Source organism: Oryctolagus cuniculus, chromosome 15 (genome assembly GCF_964237555.1).
Source record: "Oryctolagus cuniculus chromosome 15, mOryCun1.1, whole genome shotgun sequence".
NCBI lineage: Eukaryota > Metazoa > Chordata > Mammalia > Lagomorpha > Leporidae > Oryctolagus > Oryctolagus cuniculus.
This window is the reverse complement of record NC_091446.1, coordinates 34,091,313-34,108,466: the sequence shown is the minus strand read 5'-3', so window position 1 is coordinate 34,108,466 and position 17,154 is coordinate 34,091,313. Positions and strand designations below refer to the sequence as shown.

Below are 17,154 nucleotides of genomic sequence, written 5' to 3'. Positions count from 1 at the left end.
GAAGCAGGATAGGGGGAAAACAAAGACAGCCTGCTACAAGCCTGTCTGAGGAGCCATCAGCCCCAGGCTCCCTGCTCAGCCTGGTGGTTTCCTCCCTCAGCCAGCACAAGGTAAAGGTCCAAGTCCAACTTGCACCAGAAACTCGGATTCTGACAGAGCTGAGTGAGGTGGGCGGGGAGGGGCAACTTTCCAAAGACCTGGACGCCCAGCACACCTAGCAGTCTGCACACCAAGCAGGGTAACAGCCAGCCCCTCTCTTATTCACATTCCCACCATGCAGAACACCGAAGCTGCTACCCACCTTACCCCACCCCCAGGCAAAATGCTCTCCAGGAAAACCCTTTCCAGGAAAGTCCCAGAGCAAAGAGCCACAGGCACTGATTATGCAGGTTTCTCCAGTGGGAGGGGAAAAAAGGGTGGGAGAAGTAGTTCTCTGCCGGGTCACCCTACAAGGAAGCGAACAAGCCCCTTACGACCACACAGACGCCCAACCAGCAGTGTGGCTTCCACTGCTATCTAGATGGTCAGACAAGGATCAGTGTGCTGGAAGGGTGACCCGGGGAAATGCAGTCCCCAAAAGAAGCAGAAAGGGGATCAGCAGAAAGACAGATGAGCCAATGGCAGAAAACCACGGTGGGGGGAGAGTAAAAAGAAGAGAAAAGAAAAGGGAAAAGAAAAGAAAACACAGGATTTTATTGTACTCATGAAACAAGAACAGGATGTTATTTAAAAAAGAAAAGGGGACATTCGGAGAACTAGGGAGCTCTCAGAAAGTAAAACATGCAAGTTCATCTCATGTAAAAACACAAAAGCAGAAGTAAAAAAACTGAACAGGATTAAAGATAAAAAAGCTGCAACTATCTCTCAAAAAGTAAAACAAAAACAGAATTTAATGGAAAACAGGAAATAAAAGATTTTAAAATTAGAAGCTCAATCCAGGAGGCCCAACACCCAACCAGTAGGAGTTCCAAAGGTGAAACACAGAAAATGGAGAAAATTATTAAGTACATATATATATATATGAAGATGTCCCAAAACTGAAATATGTGTCTTCAGATTAAAAGCATACACTACCGACTAGGACCAATAATTTCTAAAGCAAGGAATTTCAATCATAAGGAAAGAGAAGATCCTAAAAACTTTCACTGAGAAATCAGGTTACAGACAACAAGAAATCAGAATGGCATCCAAATTTCTGACATTAATACTGGAACCTAGAAGACAGTAGAGCAATGCCTTCAACCCTCGAAGGGAAAGTGACTTTCAACCTAAAAGTCTGTTTGAGTCAAATCACCAATCAAGTTCAAGCATAGAGAAACACTTCAGACGTGCAAGCTGGACCATTTGCACAGACTCTCAGAAACCCGCAGAGGAATAAACCAGAGAGGAAACAGAGGACCCAACCCAGGATAAGGTGAGGGGATTCCCAGGATGAGTCATGCTGCAGGCCAAAAGGTCACTGGGCAAGCACCTCTGGAGCGGGATGGAGGCCCGACAGGGAAGTCTCCGCCAACTAAAGTAAAAAGGACACGTGCTATAAAACAGAGACGTTTTAAAACATCCCTACCGTATACATCGGGAATCAGTAATGAGTACATTGAAGATAACATAAATAGAAAAAACACGGCAATTTTAAGTCAACAAACGCACAAGAGGGGAAACATCACTATAGTACACTACATGGCTGGGCCATGAACGCTACTTACACAGTCGATAGAATGTAAACACTGAGCGTCGGTGTAACCAAAACCAGATGTAACCATACTGGCAGGACAGCGGAAGGGAATAACCGGGTGAGGTGTGACAAGGGCTCCTCTACTCCACAGAAGGACATCAGGAAATAACAGCCAGCTGCCGGCACTGTGGCACAGCGGGTTAAGCCGTTGCCAGCAATGCTGGAATCCCAGGAGTGCCAGTTCAAGTCCTGGCTCTTTCCCTTCTGATCCAGCTCCCTGCTAATGTGCCTGGAAAAGCAGGGGAAGATGGCTTGGGTCCCTTTCACCCACATGAGAGACCTGGATGGAGTTCCATGCACATGGCTTCAGCCTGGCCCAGCCCCAGCTGCTGCAGCCATCTGGGGAGTGAATCAGCAGATGAACTCTCTCTCTCTTTCTCCCTCCCTGCCTTCCTGCCTTTCAAATGAATAAATAAATCTTTAACAACAACAACAAAAAGAACATCTAAAAATAACATCTGGAGCAGACACTGTGGCGCAGCAGGTTAAGCTGCAGCTTGGGACAACTGCTTTCCATATCAAAGTGCCAGTCCAATCCCAGCCCCTCCACTGCCAATCCAGCTTTCCACTAATGTACCCTGGCAGCACCCTGGGGGGCAGCAGATGATGCCTCAAGTGCTTGGAACCCTTCCAGCAACATGGGAGACCTGGATGGAGTTCCAGGCTCCTGGCTTCAACCTGGCCCAGTCCTGGCTGTTGTAGGCTTGGGGAGTGAATCAGCAGATGGAAGATCTCTCGCTTACTCGCTCTCTGTTTTTCAAACATATGAAAATAAATATTCACAAATAAATAAAGTAAAAGTAAATCTAAAATGAACCATCAGGGAAGAACATTTTAAACGTAACTTATAAATGTGTTGCTTATATCAGAAGAAAACTACCGAAAGGGTTGTAAGTGACTACTGGAGACCTTCAAAATGTCCACATCCTAACCCCAGATGTCTGACCCTGGGAGGTTACCTGGTAAAGGGGAATGAAGATGGCTGATCAAGTGTCTAACACACAGACACAACTGTGGATGATCCAGTGTAATCACACAGAAAAGTGGAAGAGGAAGGAAGAGGAGGGAGTCAGGTGAAGGTGTGACAGCGGCAGAAGACCTGTGAGAGGCAGTGGGAGAGGGACTCAAGCAGCCACTCCTAGGTCTGAAGACGGTGCAGGGGCTCCAAGCTCAGGCCAAAGGTGGCCTCTGCATACTGCGGAGAGCAGGGAAGAAGCAGCCTCCCCAGAAAGGGTTACAGCCCCACTAACGCCATGATTTCTGCCCTGGGAGACCCCTTTCAGACCTCTAATCTACGGAAATGTAAAACAAATTTGAGCTGTCTGAAGCCACTAAGTCTGTAGCAGTCATTTATTGCAGCAACAGAAAATCATGTTCAGTGACGACTCCGGGGACGGATGCCCGGGATGAGGAGGGGTGCCACAGGCTTCCCACACTCCTTGCAGCATTAAAACTCTGCACATATTAACTCTGGCAGAAATGAGAATCTAACTGAAGAAGAAAGATGAAACAGGGACTTGTTCTCTTCCCAGTTTTCGGAATCTGGGGAAGACAAGGGGAGCAGCAATGGCAAAAGGAGAAGATGAACTCTGGGGGAAGCGGCAGCTCTTTCAGACGCAAGAAGCAGGAGTCAGCCAGGGAAATGCACACAGGAGCCTAGCAGCTGGCTGGACCCGCCTCTGGGGACGGTGAGCGCTCTGAATGCCTGGGTCCCGCAGAGCCCGCAGGAAGGAAGGACTGGAGGGGTTCTCCCCAGGCAGGGCTGCCGCCTGCCCTCCCCCTGGCTTCTCCGGCTGTAGTATATGGCTTGCTGTGCACATTTGGGGAGGACCAGGGGAAAGGAAGGCCCAAGATAAACACAACATTTTCCTGGACCATCAATTGTATTCAACAGCAAAGCACTTACTGTTTAGTGTAAATACTTTTATACTAAAACCAGCACAGACGTTTTTAGAAAGAATACAAAATGCATGTGAATTTTTAATAGAAAAACTGGAGTCTTCACGGCGATTTCTTGCATGGGAGACCCACTTCAGACACCGACCTACTTGTAGACCCCTGCGCGTCAAGACTCAGCCTTCTCTGTAATTAATCGGAGTCTGAAAGATATGACAATGAGGGCTGGCGCTGTAGTGTAGCAGGCAAAAGTCACCGCCTACAGTGCCGGCATCCCATACGGGCACTCGTTCTAGTTCCGGCTGCTCCACTTCTGATCCAGCTCTCTACTGTGGCTTGAATAAGCAGAAAATGGCCTAAGTGCTTGGACCCCTGCACCCACGTGGGAGACCGGAAGAAGCTCCTAACTCCTGGCTTTGGATCAGCTCAGCTCAGGCTGTTGCGGCCATCTGGGGAGTGAACCAACGGATGGAAGACCTCGCTTGCTCACGTTCTCTCTCTCTCTGCTTCTACCTCTTTTGACAGGCAGCAAAAAATACTCTGCTTTTCAAATAAATCTTTAAAAAAGTTTTCTTGTAAAAAATATATATGACAATGGTTGTTCAGCATAGACCCATTACAGCGTCTGCACTTCACACCACCCTCCAGGGTGAACACAAGACGCCTCACAGTCCCAACCCAGCACTAACTAGAAAGCACCTCGTTCTCTCCCAAAGAGGTCTGGGTGCTGTTACAGCCACCTGGGTTAGCTCAGCCTGGGGAAACAAAGAGGAGCCATCAGTCTAAATTCTTCCCAGGCACACTCTTTTGGCCACAGCCTGCTCCAAAGCCCCATCTCCACCAAAAGCATCCTCACCCCTCAGAGCACGGCTCCTGCTGGAGAACATATTAAAGACACCCCTTCCAGGGAGGAAGTCATAAAATAGGGCACATCTCTTGGGAAAGGGTGTCCCTTGTGGCTCACAATAGAAGAGTGGAAACTTTTTCTATTATGGTAGCTGTTTTTGTTGTAAAAACAATAACCACATGACAGAGACCTAGGAAATTTTGTCTTTTTATGAAGAGCTACTACTGACCACAAAAGAAAAGGGGGGAAAAATCAATGAAAGACCACATGGAAATAAAAAGCAATTTAATTGGGTTTGGTTTGTTTGTCTTGCTTATTTTGTGTGTAAAACACATACACATTCAAAAAGACTGAACGGTGATTTTAAATTAAGAACAGAGAACGTGAAACTTTAATGGTGCAATAAACGCATTAAAACACACTACAAAGCTGTATCATCAATAGTAAAGAAAGGACGGGCAGGGGAGCTAGGAGAAACATACAAGGGAGGAGAGAGAAAGAAATGGATAGAGGAGCGAAACAATAGAAAAGGAAGACAGGCAGCAAAACACAGGAACAGACAATGGGCCCACCGCAGACAAAAAGCAAGAGCAACCAAGGATCCATAAGACACTTCCTAAATTGGCCAAAGAAAAGTACTATTCATTGCCAGCTCAGGGCTTGGGCTATAGACTTCAAAGTCTTATCACCTTTTATCCTGGCCTTTGAATGGCTCATGCTCCGCTTAACCACTGTTCACAGCTATTGAATTGCCCACTGAAACATTATGAGGCTTAGCTCAGGTCATAAGCCAGAGGCTTCCCCCAAAATGAGCTCCAATTCAGCAAAGCAGTCATCTCCAGACATCTCTGGAAAGGGAGTCCATGAATCGCCAACTCATAAAATGTACAAAGCACCCATGAACGACAGAGGAGAAAATGCTGCTTTCATCAAACAGAAATGTCATGGAAAACTTTGCTGTAGTTTTGCATTAAAGGTTGGGGGGAGCTTCAGCAGAACTGGGACCCCTCAGCATTCGCCAGCATCCCGCTGGCATAGCTGCCTCCCACATGTCCAGATCCTGCTTGTCCTCAGCCACAGGCCTCCGAAGCAGCCTCCAGCATACTCTGAAATCAGAGGGTCACCAGGAGAGACCACAGGGACTCCAGGTCCGTCTCGGGCCCAGGCGGGACTCTCAGCTGGCCCCTCTGCACCCTGGCCTCAGCCAAGCCGCTCCTTATTCCACTCCGAGGGCGGCAGAAATGCCCTCCACCTCACAGCTGATTCTGCTCAGAGCTTGGCTTTCCCACGCGTCCCGTCTCCAGCTCCCACCTTCTCTGGTCTGTTTCTCCAACTTCTCTGCCTCTATTTCCTCCTCATTTTTCTCTGCCCCATCTCGGGATAATCCTTCTCAGAGACATATCTGGAACACAGGACCTAGAATCTATTCACTGGGCTCCTACCCCAACTCTGCATCTTGCTGGCTCTGTGACCTTGGGCAAACAGGCCAATGCCCCAAGCTCTCAGATTCCTCAGTGAAGGAAGTGCACCTGGAAACCACAGAGGTTTCTTCCAATGATCACACTCTAAATGTACAGCTGCATAACCATAAATAAAATGGGTTCAACATACCAGGAAGAATTACAGAAAACTCCCTTCCCTTAGCAATCTGTCATCCCACCCCTCCCCCCCCACCACCACCCCAGAAAATCACCCACTCTGAGGTCTGTGCCTCTGCCCGGGGCCATTCTAGCTCTGAATTATTCACATATGGTAAAACCTCACAATCACACAAATCAAGGGAAAGGTGAATCTGAATCCAACAAGCCCAAGTACTAGTTTCCTTCATGCCAAGAAAGAGCCTAACAACGCCATCACAAGCTGCACTTGTGAATCTAAGAGCAGTGGCGCTGTCAGGAACCCTGAAAATGATCTATCGGAAGTCCTCCACCTTACCAACAAGGACACAGGCCCGGAGAGTGATGGGAAGGCACGAGCCCAGGGAAGACTGGTGGGCAGGAGCAAAGCCAGCTGCCCTGCCTCTGGTCCAGAGCGCCTCCACCAAAGCTTTGGGAGGCCATCTGTTCCTTTTTCAGAAACAGGTTAAATCCTAAACTACACAGTGAGTGCCCTCTACAGCAAATCTATTTCCACGTCAGGGAAGGGTCCAGAGCTCCATTTAGACAACCAGAGGATTACCAGTGCTGCACAATAAAAGCTTTCTTTCCTGGGCTCTGCCCTTTCAATTCTCTGCAAAGAAAACCCCAGACTCGGCTCTCTGGATTGACCTCTCCGGATTGGAGAGGAGAGGAGGGGGAAGAGAAGGGAGAGTGGACAGCTCTTTGTCTTGCCAGTGAGAAGTGTTGGCTCCTCCTTCTCAATAAATCCTACTCCCCCTTCAGCCCCCAATAATCCCATTATCTTCAGAAAAGTTTGCAGAAACTCTCCAACTACAACCAAAGAGCAGGTCAGGGGGGAAAGGGCCAGCAGGGGTGGGTGTTGGTGGAGGACCACAATACCCTCCCACGGCTACACCCCAACAGGGTACGGCCCATTGCATTTCAGTTGCTAATTCCCGGCAGCCCGGGTCTGCAGTCTTGGGACCCTCCCGCTGAGAAATGTGCTCCCAGCAACCCCTGGAGAACTAACCCTTTCCTATCCATCTACCCCAACAGTGCCCAGGGCAGAGGTGCCAACAGACCAACCCCTCCCTCCTTTCCCAGGCCACAGGGAGACATCAGCTATTTAAGGCAGCATCAAGAGGGTGGGGCAGAAAATTGCTCCCCCACCCCCCCCCCCCCCGCAGAGCCCACACACACCCCCTCCGCCTCTACCTCCTCCACGTCGCTACGGGCAGTAGATATGGAGTCTCCGGGCGTCCGTCATGCGCTTCCTGTCACCGCGGCGACGGCTGCGCCCCCTCTACGGCCCACCCTACTTCAAGTCGCCCCCTCTCTCTTTCAGTCACCCCCAAGCCACGTTCCCAACACAGACGCAGAACTGAACCTAAGTAGAGGAGCCCAAACGGCAAGGGGAGAGGAGCCAGCTAAGCCTTCATTCACTCCGGAGAGGCGAGGCGCGCCCGGGGCCCGGGGCGCGGAGGCGGAGGTTCCATGATGTCCCTGGGAGAGGCGAAATTGATTCGAGCCATTTCGGCAGGTCGGCCCTGCGACTACAGGGGCATCCCAGCGCTCCGTGTTTGCTACGCAAAATCCAAGGGCTCACCCAGAACACGCCGGGGCCACGCTCACCGGGATCCCCTCTGCTCTTCTGTAGCCACACAACAGCGTGATTCATTCTGTCTGCCGGGAGGCAGCAGGCGTGCGCCGGCGGCTGGCAAAGCGGACGCACCGGCATGCAGAATTCGACTGCACGTCTCCCCCCACCAAAGGAAGCAAAGGACCTGAAGCCTCCTGCTCCTTCCATCGTGAATGGCCACCGCCGATCCCGGCAGCCAGGTCGAGAGGCAGCGAGGTGGGCGCGGAGGTTGCCTCCAGCCCACCCCGGCGCGGGGAAGCCCAGCAGAAGGCTGTCAGCCGGCGGGAGCGCAGGCCCCGAGTCTCCGGAGCCCCGGACACGCTCGGCGCGCCGGCCTCTCCACGGGGACGCGGATGAATGAACACACCTGAGACGCCCGCATCCCGCCGCCCGCCCCCTCCGCCTTCTCGCGCGGTTGCGCAGGGGCCCCAGCCGGGCAGTTTCATGTCACCGCACAAACCCACCCGGGCTTCGAGGCCCCCTGCGCCCGCCCACACTGCAGCCCGCTCCAAGCAGGAGGACCTTGCCTCCCAGCAGAGGCCATGATCGCGCTAGCCCCGCTCCCCACCCCCCAAAACCTGGAACGCCCAGATCCCCCCGCACCCCGGGAACTCTCCCTGAAAAAAGCGGGCGGATCCGGCGAGCAGGCAGCACAAACGGACAGAGCCTCGGGGGACCACGGCTACCCCCGCGACCAACCCGGGGGGATGCTCTGGGCAAGGAGGTCCCCCAAGTCCCTCCAACAGCTGGCCCTTTAAAGGTGCCTCCTCAGAGCGCGGAACAAAGGCGCCGCCCGCAGGGGCTGGGCAGGCGCACACCCCCAGGCGCCGGCGCCGCGGGGCGGACGAGCGCTGCCGGGCAGGGCGGCAGGCGCGGGCTTACCTTGCGGGTCTCCGGGCCCGTGCGTCCTGCCCCGCTCACACTACACGCTGCAGTCGGCCCCGCTCTGTTTTTCTGGGACTCGGCGCTGACTTCACCGACAGTCCGCCTCCGGCCAATGGGCTGCGGTGCCCGCCCCCTCATTAACATATCTCTGGAAACGTCCACTCCGGCAGCGCCCAGGGGGCGTGGCCTAGCCGGCCGTGACAGGAAGGGGTGTGTGCGCCAATGGGAGGGGAGGACGCGCCGGCCGCCCCGCCCGCGGCATTGTGAGCCCAGCGCGCGGGCCCGCGGGTCCCCGCTGATAACGCGCGCGCGGGCGCGGGCGCAGTAACCCTTTCTGTCCTGGTCGGGCCGGAGGCCTTGGGATGCTTCAAGGGGCCGCCCACCGGGTGCCTGGAAGGAATCTTTGAGCGTCTCCAGACAGCGTATAGTATTAGTTAACCCGTGTGCTGCGGTTGGCTTTTCTGTGAAATGGTGTGATCGTACCGATTTCCTACTGTAGGGTGTAGTGAGAATTTACACGGCCAAGGTTTCCATCCGTCCCTGGTTGCTACACAAGGCTTGCTGCTATCACGGTGGTACTCCATAGCAGCCAGCGTGCTCAGTGCTTCCTGTCTGGTCCTCAGCACCTCCAACCCTTCCTATTGGGAATCCCTATTTTTCAATCGGGAAAGCCGAGGCGTCATTTGGGCAGCTTGCGGTGGGCGCAACCAGGACTGGAACGCAGGCTCGGAGACCGCACTCATGGAACACACACGTGCTCAGGAATCGCATGTCAGGTGTGTGCCCGGTTCCAGGGTTACTGCAGAAAGAAAGGACAAGGGACGTCCAGCCCTCACGATGCTTCCACTTTAGTGAGGGAGCGGCACAAACAAGTGAATCAACAAGATCATCTAAGAGTGAAAACAATAAAACCAGGTAACGGGAACGTGGCGGGTGGAGGGAAAGGTGTGATTGTTAGATTTTGTTCAGCGGGAACCACTGAACACCATCCTCCTGACCTCCTCCAGTTCCCCCTTGGTGTTGCAGAAAAGGAATCGGAGAGGGGAAATTGAGCAAGATCACAGAGCCAGCAAGTCACTGGTCTGGAACTTGCTCTCCATTTGCTCAGCTTCCCACATCCCTAGAACATTCCTGAAGGTAGAACAGCCGCCGCCCCCTTAGGCTGAGCACAGCTGATTTTTCTAAGCTGCCCTTGGCTAGAATCTTCAGCCAGATCAGACTCCCAGTTAAGAGGCTGTCCTTAATGGCTAAGGACAGGCAGGCCCCGATGACTGCACGGGCTGATGGGACACTCATCTGCAGAGGTTCTTGGACATCAGGGAAGAGAGATGCGTCTTTGCTGGGTACCTTCTGTCCTCTACTGTGCAGGGGCTAAGATGCTGCTTGGGAAGCCCATGTCCCGCATCAGAGACCTAGGTTCAAGACCCAGCTCTGCTTCTGACTCCAGCTTCCTGCAAGTGTGTTCCCTGGGAGGCAGCAGATGCTGGCTCAGGCACTTGGGTCCCTGCCACCTACTTGGAAACCCAGATGGAGTTCCAGGCTCCCAGACTCTGCTGTTGCCAGCATGCAGGGAGTGAATCCCACAGTGAATGGAAGACCGACCTCCTTCTCTCTCTCCCACCCTCGTCTTTCAAATAAAAATAAGTACATAATTTGAAAAATATTAGAAAACTTCTGGGGCCAGCGCTGTGGCACAGCAGGTTAACACCCTGGCCTGAAGCACCGGCATCCCATATGGGCGCCGGTTCAAGACCCGGCTGCTCCACTTCTGATCCAGGTCTCTGCTATGGCCTGGGAAAATAGTAGAAGATGAGCCAAGTCCTTGGGCCCCTGCACCCACGTGGGAGACCCAGAGGAAGCTCCTGGCTCCTGGCTTCGGATCGGTGCAGCTCCGGCTGTTGCAGCCAACTGGGGAGTGAACCATCGGATGGAAGACCCCTCTCTCTCTCTCTCTCTCTCTCTCTCTCTCCCCCTCCCTCTGCCTCTCTTCTCTCTGTGTAACTCCAACTTTCAAATAAATAAATAAATCTTTTAAAAAGAAAAAAAAAACTTCTATCTATGAACTTACTCAAGACACAAGAATCCCCTAGAGAAATATTCAGCCCAGAGAACGACACTGTCTTCCCTTCCCAATCTCATCCTACTGGTTTTCAAGAGCACTGCCCCGACTCCACTGCTTACACCACGGCCTGGGTCAGACAGCTCTCTCTGGGCATGCTCACATGCACTGAGCACGGCTGGGCCGCGTTGCACCATGCTGTGCTTGTGCTGAGAGCTTTGCGTGCATTAACTCACACTGCACAACCCCCGCTGGAAATACTACTTTACCCTAAAGTTACCCGCAGAGGTGGAAAATAAAGGGTAGAGAAACTAAGCTGCCTACCCAGCAAATTCAAGGCAACACTGCTTAACAAAAAGTTCAGAATAACCCAAACGTTCAATTTAAATGTATTGGTATCTGTCAAAATGCCAGACAGCCATGAAAAAGGAAGAGGTAGTCCTGACATTGATATACAACGATGCTCCTAACACAACACTGAATGGGAAAGTAGGTTGAAAATTAGTTTTGTACAATTCCATTGGAATTATTTTTATGGAATTATTTCCTATGGGATTATGAGTAATCATGTTTATATTTTTCCTGATTTTTTTCTCTTGATAACTATTTATCAAACTGTTCAGTGACAATGAAACCAAACGACTTTAAAATGAAAAACCAGACTCCATCCGTGGAGAAACAATCTGTAGTCAAGGCCACTGTGTGAGTGGGAGACTGTCCTGAGGAGCCCCGAGCAGTCTGTGTGACTACAAAGCAGAACATTGCCATTAGGGTTTGCAGAGCATGGAAAAACACCAGAAGGAGAAGAGGGATGGGATGAGAAAGGAAAATCCTAGTATCTTTCAAGACTCAACTCAAGTTGGGCCAGTGCAGCGGCTGACTAGGCTAATCCTCCGTCTGCGGCGCCAGCACATCGGGTTCTAGTCCCGGTCGGGGCGCCAGATTCTGTCCTGGTTGCTCCTCTTCCAGGCCAGCTCTCTGCTGTGGCCAGGGAATGCAGTGGGGGATGGGCCCTGCACCTGCACGGGGGGCCCTGCACCTGCGTGGGAGACCAGGAGAAGCACCTGGCTCCTGGCTTCGGATCAGTGCGGTGCGCCAGCTGCAGCGGCCATTGAGGGGTAAACCAACGGTAAAGGAAGATCTTTCTCTCTCTCTCTCTCTCTCACTGTCCACTCTGCCTATCAAAAAAAAAAAAAAAAAAAAGACTCAATTCAAGTAATCCGCCCAGAAGTGTTCCAAACTGTCGTCCTAGCACTGAGAGCAACCTGCAGAATCATGAGGTGTAATGGTGCCAGTTCAGTACTGTCTCCCGCCATTTCGCCAATTCATCTGGGTACCAGGGCCTATGCTAGGAGCCTGCCATGAAAGGGGGAGAGGGAGATTTGGCCCTGAGGAAGCAGACACTGGGGAGGTTTGTGTAGTGCAGGACACCCCCTTGGGCTTGCAGCTGTCCTGAGAAGGGCCCCTCACTTAGTTTAATGCTCTGTTTTCACTGCCTTAAAATTCATTTTTGAATAAAGGAGTCCACATTTCCACTGTTGAACTGGGCGCTGTAAATTCTGTAGCCTTCTCCGTGTGTCTGTCTCTCTTACACCCCGAAGGCTCATCCTGCTGGGAAATGCCAGGGCTCCTGCTCTCCAGCCCTACAGTGCTTCACTCCCCACCCACACCCCGCTTCTCATGGAACTTGCCATATTTGGCATGATCACTTTTGCATGTAGCCTTAATCCTCATTCCCTCTCCCCATCAGATTGTAAATTCCATGAGGCCATAGCTTGTGTCTGCTCTTCTCAAACAGTGCTGAGTGCTGTGCTTACATGCTGTCCAAAGTGTGCCGAGGTTTACTTTAATCTTGATAGTAACTCCTCGTTTTCTCTTCATGTGCATCAGATTAATCCCGTCCTTCCACTATTGGGAAGAATTAAAAACCTCAGGCAGGAGAGACGCGCACACAAGCTAGGATCATGAGCTTGTTGTAGGCAGAATCCCCCAAGCAGGTGGTAAATGTGGGGATCAGGAGAGGAGGGAACAGGATTTCTAGGAGGTCAGCCCAGCCTGTAGCCTTTCTTCCAGCTTCAGGGTCGCACAGATGGGAGGAAAGGAAGTAAACCAGAGGACCTACAGAAGGCAGGAGCACCGTGGTTGAGGCTGCAGGCTCTGGAGCCAGAGACGTCTGACACAGCCTGGTATGGAATGCCTGCTGTGGAACTCTGGTGCAAACTTCCCTCGCCTGTGACATGGGGCAAACACAACCCTCCGAGCATTTACTTGCAGGCTATAGATAAGATCAGGTATGCAACATGCTTACTTGCTGCCTGGGAACATAAGCACTCAATGAGAGGATATTATTTATTGTTTATTACTGGGAGTCAATATTGAGAAAGATGCTTTCTTAAAATGTTGGTTTGGGTAACTTGTTTCCCCAGTTACCCAAAGATTGACCATAGTCATTTTCCTAGATAACATACTGGAGAGGAGAGAACGGGATGAGAGAAAGGGAGTTATGAATTGAAGAGTTTGGCCAGTTGAACACTAGGTGATTTGTACCTAATTTCTTCTGCAAGTAGTAGAAGGACAAAACTTCCTTACAAAATTACTTCTGTAGTTTCATACTGATTAATTAATGAGAAAAAAAAAAATTGAGGTCAGTGCTGTGGCTCCAGTTCAAGTCCCAGCTGCTCCACCTCCAATCCAGCTCCCTACTAATGTGCCTGGGAAAGCAGTGGAACATGGCCCAAGTGCTTGGGCCCCTGTACCCATGTGGGAGACCAGGGACAAACTCCTGGCTCCTGGCTTCAGCCTGACTCAGACCTGGCTATTACAGCCATCTGGGGAGAGAATCAGTGGATGAAAGATCAGTCTCTCTCTCTCTCTCTTTCTCTAACTCTGCCTGTCAAATAAATAAATAAATAAATCTTTAAAGCAAAAACAAATATAAGTACCTTCAGGACATAAAATGGATCTGAAATGTGTTGAATGGCAGATCCAAGGATTCCACGTTCTTTGCAGGTCAAGGCAGGTGGATGGTGTTTGCGGGAAGTCTGGTGAGTGAAGTTGCTCAGGAGATGTCTATGGGATAAGGTAGAAAACAAGAGGATGAATGGGGATTGCTGTGCTTGGGAAGCAGTAACTCCAAAACCCTCATCATCAGGTCTCTCTTTCTCAATCTAAAAACACTTGCTTCAGTGTTTCTTGTGTTGTGGCTTGGGTGAGATTATGTGTACATAAGGAAACCTCAAATATTGTATTGCATTTGACCAAGTGCACGAGTTTAGACCTACAGATTATTTAATGCTTTACACAGCCAAAATGAAGGCCTTCCCCCCCCACAAAGAAATCTTTTATTTAAGGAATACAAATTTCATATAAGTACAACTTTAGGAATATATTCTTCCCACTATACCCGCCCTCCCATCCCTCCTCTTCCTCTCTCTCCCATTCCCAGTCCCATTCTCCATTAAGATCCATTTTAAATTAACTTTATACACAAAGACCAACTCTATACTAAGTAAAGATTCCAACAATTTGCGTGCACACACACACACACACAAACAAAAAAAAAAAAAACCTGAGAACAAATTTTACAGTTAACGCTCATATTACAACTCATTGAGGACTTAGGCCGGCGCCGTGGCTCAATAGGCTAATCCTCCGCCTTGTGGCACCGGCACATCAGGTTCTAGTCCCAGTCAGGGTGCCAGATTCTGTCCCGGTTGCCCCTCTTCCAGGCCAGCTCTCTGCTGTGGCCAGGGAGTGCAGTGGAGGATGGCCCAAGTCCTTGGGCCCTGCACCCCATGGGAGACCAGGAGAAGCACCTGGCTCCTGCCGGCGGCCATTGGAGGTTGAACCAACGGCAAAAGGAAGACCTTTCTCTCTGTCTCTCTCTCTCTCACTGTCCACTCTGCCTGTCAAAAAAAAAAAAAACTCATCGAGGACAGAGGTCCTGCACGGGGAGTAAGTGCACAGTGACTTTGGTTATTTACCAATTAACACTCTTATGTATGACGTCAGTGACCACTCGAGGCTCTTGACATGAGCTGCCTAGGTTATGGGAGCCTTTTGAATCCACAAACTCCATCAGTATTTAGACAAGGCCATAGGCAATGTGGAAGTTCTCTCCTCCCTTCAGAGAAAAGTACATCCTAAAATGAAGGCCTTTAAATATTGAACTTTGGGGCTGCCGCTGTGGCTCAGTGGGTTAACGCCCTGGCCTGAAGCGCCAGCATCCCATATGGGTGCCAGTTGGAGTCCCAGCTGCTCCATTTCCCAAACAGCTCTCTGCTATGGCCTGGGAAAGCAGAAGATGGTCCAAGTCCTTGGGCCCCTGCACCTGTGTGGGAGACCTGGAAGAAGCTCCTGGCTCCTAGCTTCAGATCGGCACAGCTCCGGCCGTTGTGGCTAATTGGGGATTGAACCAGCAGATGGAAGACCTCTCTCTCTCTCTCTCTCTCTCTCTCTACCTCACCTCTCTCTGTGTAACTCTGACTTTCAAATAAATAAATAAATCTTTAAAAAAAATAAAAAATAAATATTGACCTGTATGGACCTATGAGGAGAATTATTGACCTGTGTGGACCTATGAGGAGAATTAGGAGTACAGAATGTACTTCAACCAGCTGCATCTGAGTCGGTGGGAGGGTCTGCCCTAGGATGGGGGCTTGGGAAGGCAACAAGAGGAGGCCACATTCTGAAGGTAGCTGCTGGGAGACCCATTCTCTTCTGACTGGGGCAGAAGACTCTGGTTAGAAACCACTGCATTTACATCCCATGTATTTACAGCCCCAGCCCCCTCTCCATTACCTGTGCAAGTCTGTCCTGTCCCCAAACTTAACTGCCCTGCCCCCACTCAGCAAAGCCTCAAGCAATAGCTACCTCGAGTCACTGCGACCCACAGCAGTTCGGTGAGTACCTCTAGAACCTGGCCGTGCTCACCACCTGCTCCCCAGCCTTCTGAACCCAGGGATTCACACAGGCATGCAGACGCTCTGTCACAGGAGGTCTGGGAGTCACTGGTTCCAGGGATGTTTGCAGTCCTCTTTACATTGGCAACCTAGGCGTGCTGTGTGACTTACCTGTTTATCTGGCTCGGCCTGTAGGGAGATAATCTGTAAGGAAATCATCCTACAGCCAAAGGAGTGGGGCAACCGGACTTTGTACAAGGGAGAACTGGACAGAGATACCTATCGTCTCCTTTAGATCAAAAGAACTAAGATCTTCTTCGTTTGACCTTGCAGAAGAGCAGAACCAGAAATCAAGCTAAATCCAGGCTCCTAGAACCTGTCACAACCCAGGCTGACACCTCCAGAAAAGCAGGAATGTTCACGGCGGATTCTCCAGCAGGAAGAAAGTAACAACTCCTGAAGAGTCAGCGCCAGCCGCTCTGCTTGGGCTCAGTGTGGCTCCCGGACAAGGCTCGCCAGGTTAAAGGATGCAGTTCTGCCAACTGGTCTTCAAACCACAGGCTGGCGGTGAAGCCTGGGTGAAGATGGCCACTGCACCTGGACAGACCAGGGCTGCTCATGGAGAGTAGGGAGCAAAGCCATACAGGAGGCCCTGGGAGTCTATAAAAGGAACTCAAAGCATTGAATGAACCCCTGTCATGTGTATCATGTGCCTACTCTGCTCTAGGTCCTCTACTCAGTGCTGCAGAACCAGAAAATGAGGACAGAACCTGCCCTGAAGACGCGCACAGTGTAATGGGAAAGACTGATAAATGCATAGTCAATCCCTAGACAGTATCATAGATAAACTAATCTATAACCCAGTGGTTTCTACTATGCTCATAGGTGGTGCAACTGTCACTACTGAGTGCATACCAGCGTCATCACCATGAAAAGAAACCCTATATCCATTAGCAGTCACTACTGCTTCTCCTCTGCCCTCTTCCCTGGTAATCGGTTATACACTTTCTCCACAGATTTGCCTATTCTGGAATCTCTGTACATAAATACAGTCATATTATATGTGGCCTTTTGTGTCTGCCTTCTTTCACTTAGCATAATGTTTTCAAGGTTTATCCTTATTGTTGCAAGCATCAGTACTTTTCTCCTTAAAGCTGAATAATATTCCATTGTATGGATATGCCACAATTTATTTATCCACTCATCAGTTGACAGACATTTGGGTTTTTATCACTTCTTCGATTCAATGAATAATGTTGCTATGTGTTAGTCTTTGCATGGACATGTTTTCAGTTCTCCTGTTTATATACATAGGAGTGGCATTGCTGGGTCAAACGGTAACTGTTTACCTTTTTGAAAAACTGTCAGACTGTTTTCCAAATAAGCTGCATATTCACACCAGCAATGTGTAAGGGTTGCCAGTTTCTTCGCATCCTTGCAAGCATTTGTTACTGTTCCCTTGGATTTCTGGCCACCCTTGGGTTTAACTTGATGACCCCCCAGGGAAACCCTTTTGGTTGCCTTGAAGCTGGCCTGATTGGCGAGGACTGTTGGACTCAGCTCCTTGTCAGGGCCCTGGTTGCTGCAGAACCCC

At 50.7% G+C, this 17,154-nt stretch overlaps 1 protein-coding gene across 48 annotated transcripts in view; it reads right to left on the bottom strand.

The window, feature by feature from the left end:
• The window catches only part of SORBS1 (sorbin and SH3 domain containing 1), a 239,780-nt gene extending 231,003 nt beyond the window's left edge, over positions 1 to 8,777 (bottom strand). For 7 of the 48 annotated variants that reach the window (XM_070057505.1, XM_070057508.1, XM_070057507.1 and 4 more), the window contains exon 1: positions 6,414 to 6,637. In XM_070057505.1, the coding sequence (XP_069913606.1) occupies positions 6,414 to 6,538 (125 nt within the window). In that variant the 5' untranslated portion in view covers positions 6,539 to 6,637. Of the gene's footprint in view, positions 1 to 6,413; positions 6,645 to 7,291; positions 7,316 to 7,682; positions 7,707 to 8,597 lie in introns of those variants that run through there. The other 41 variants (XM_070057511.1, XM_070057510.1, XM_070057506.1 and 38 more) reach the window with 19 other exon arrangements.
• Positions 8,778 to 17,154: the final 8,377 nt, after the last annotated feature.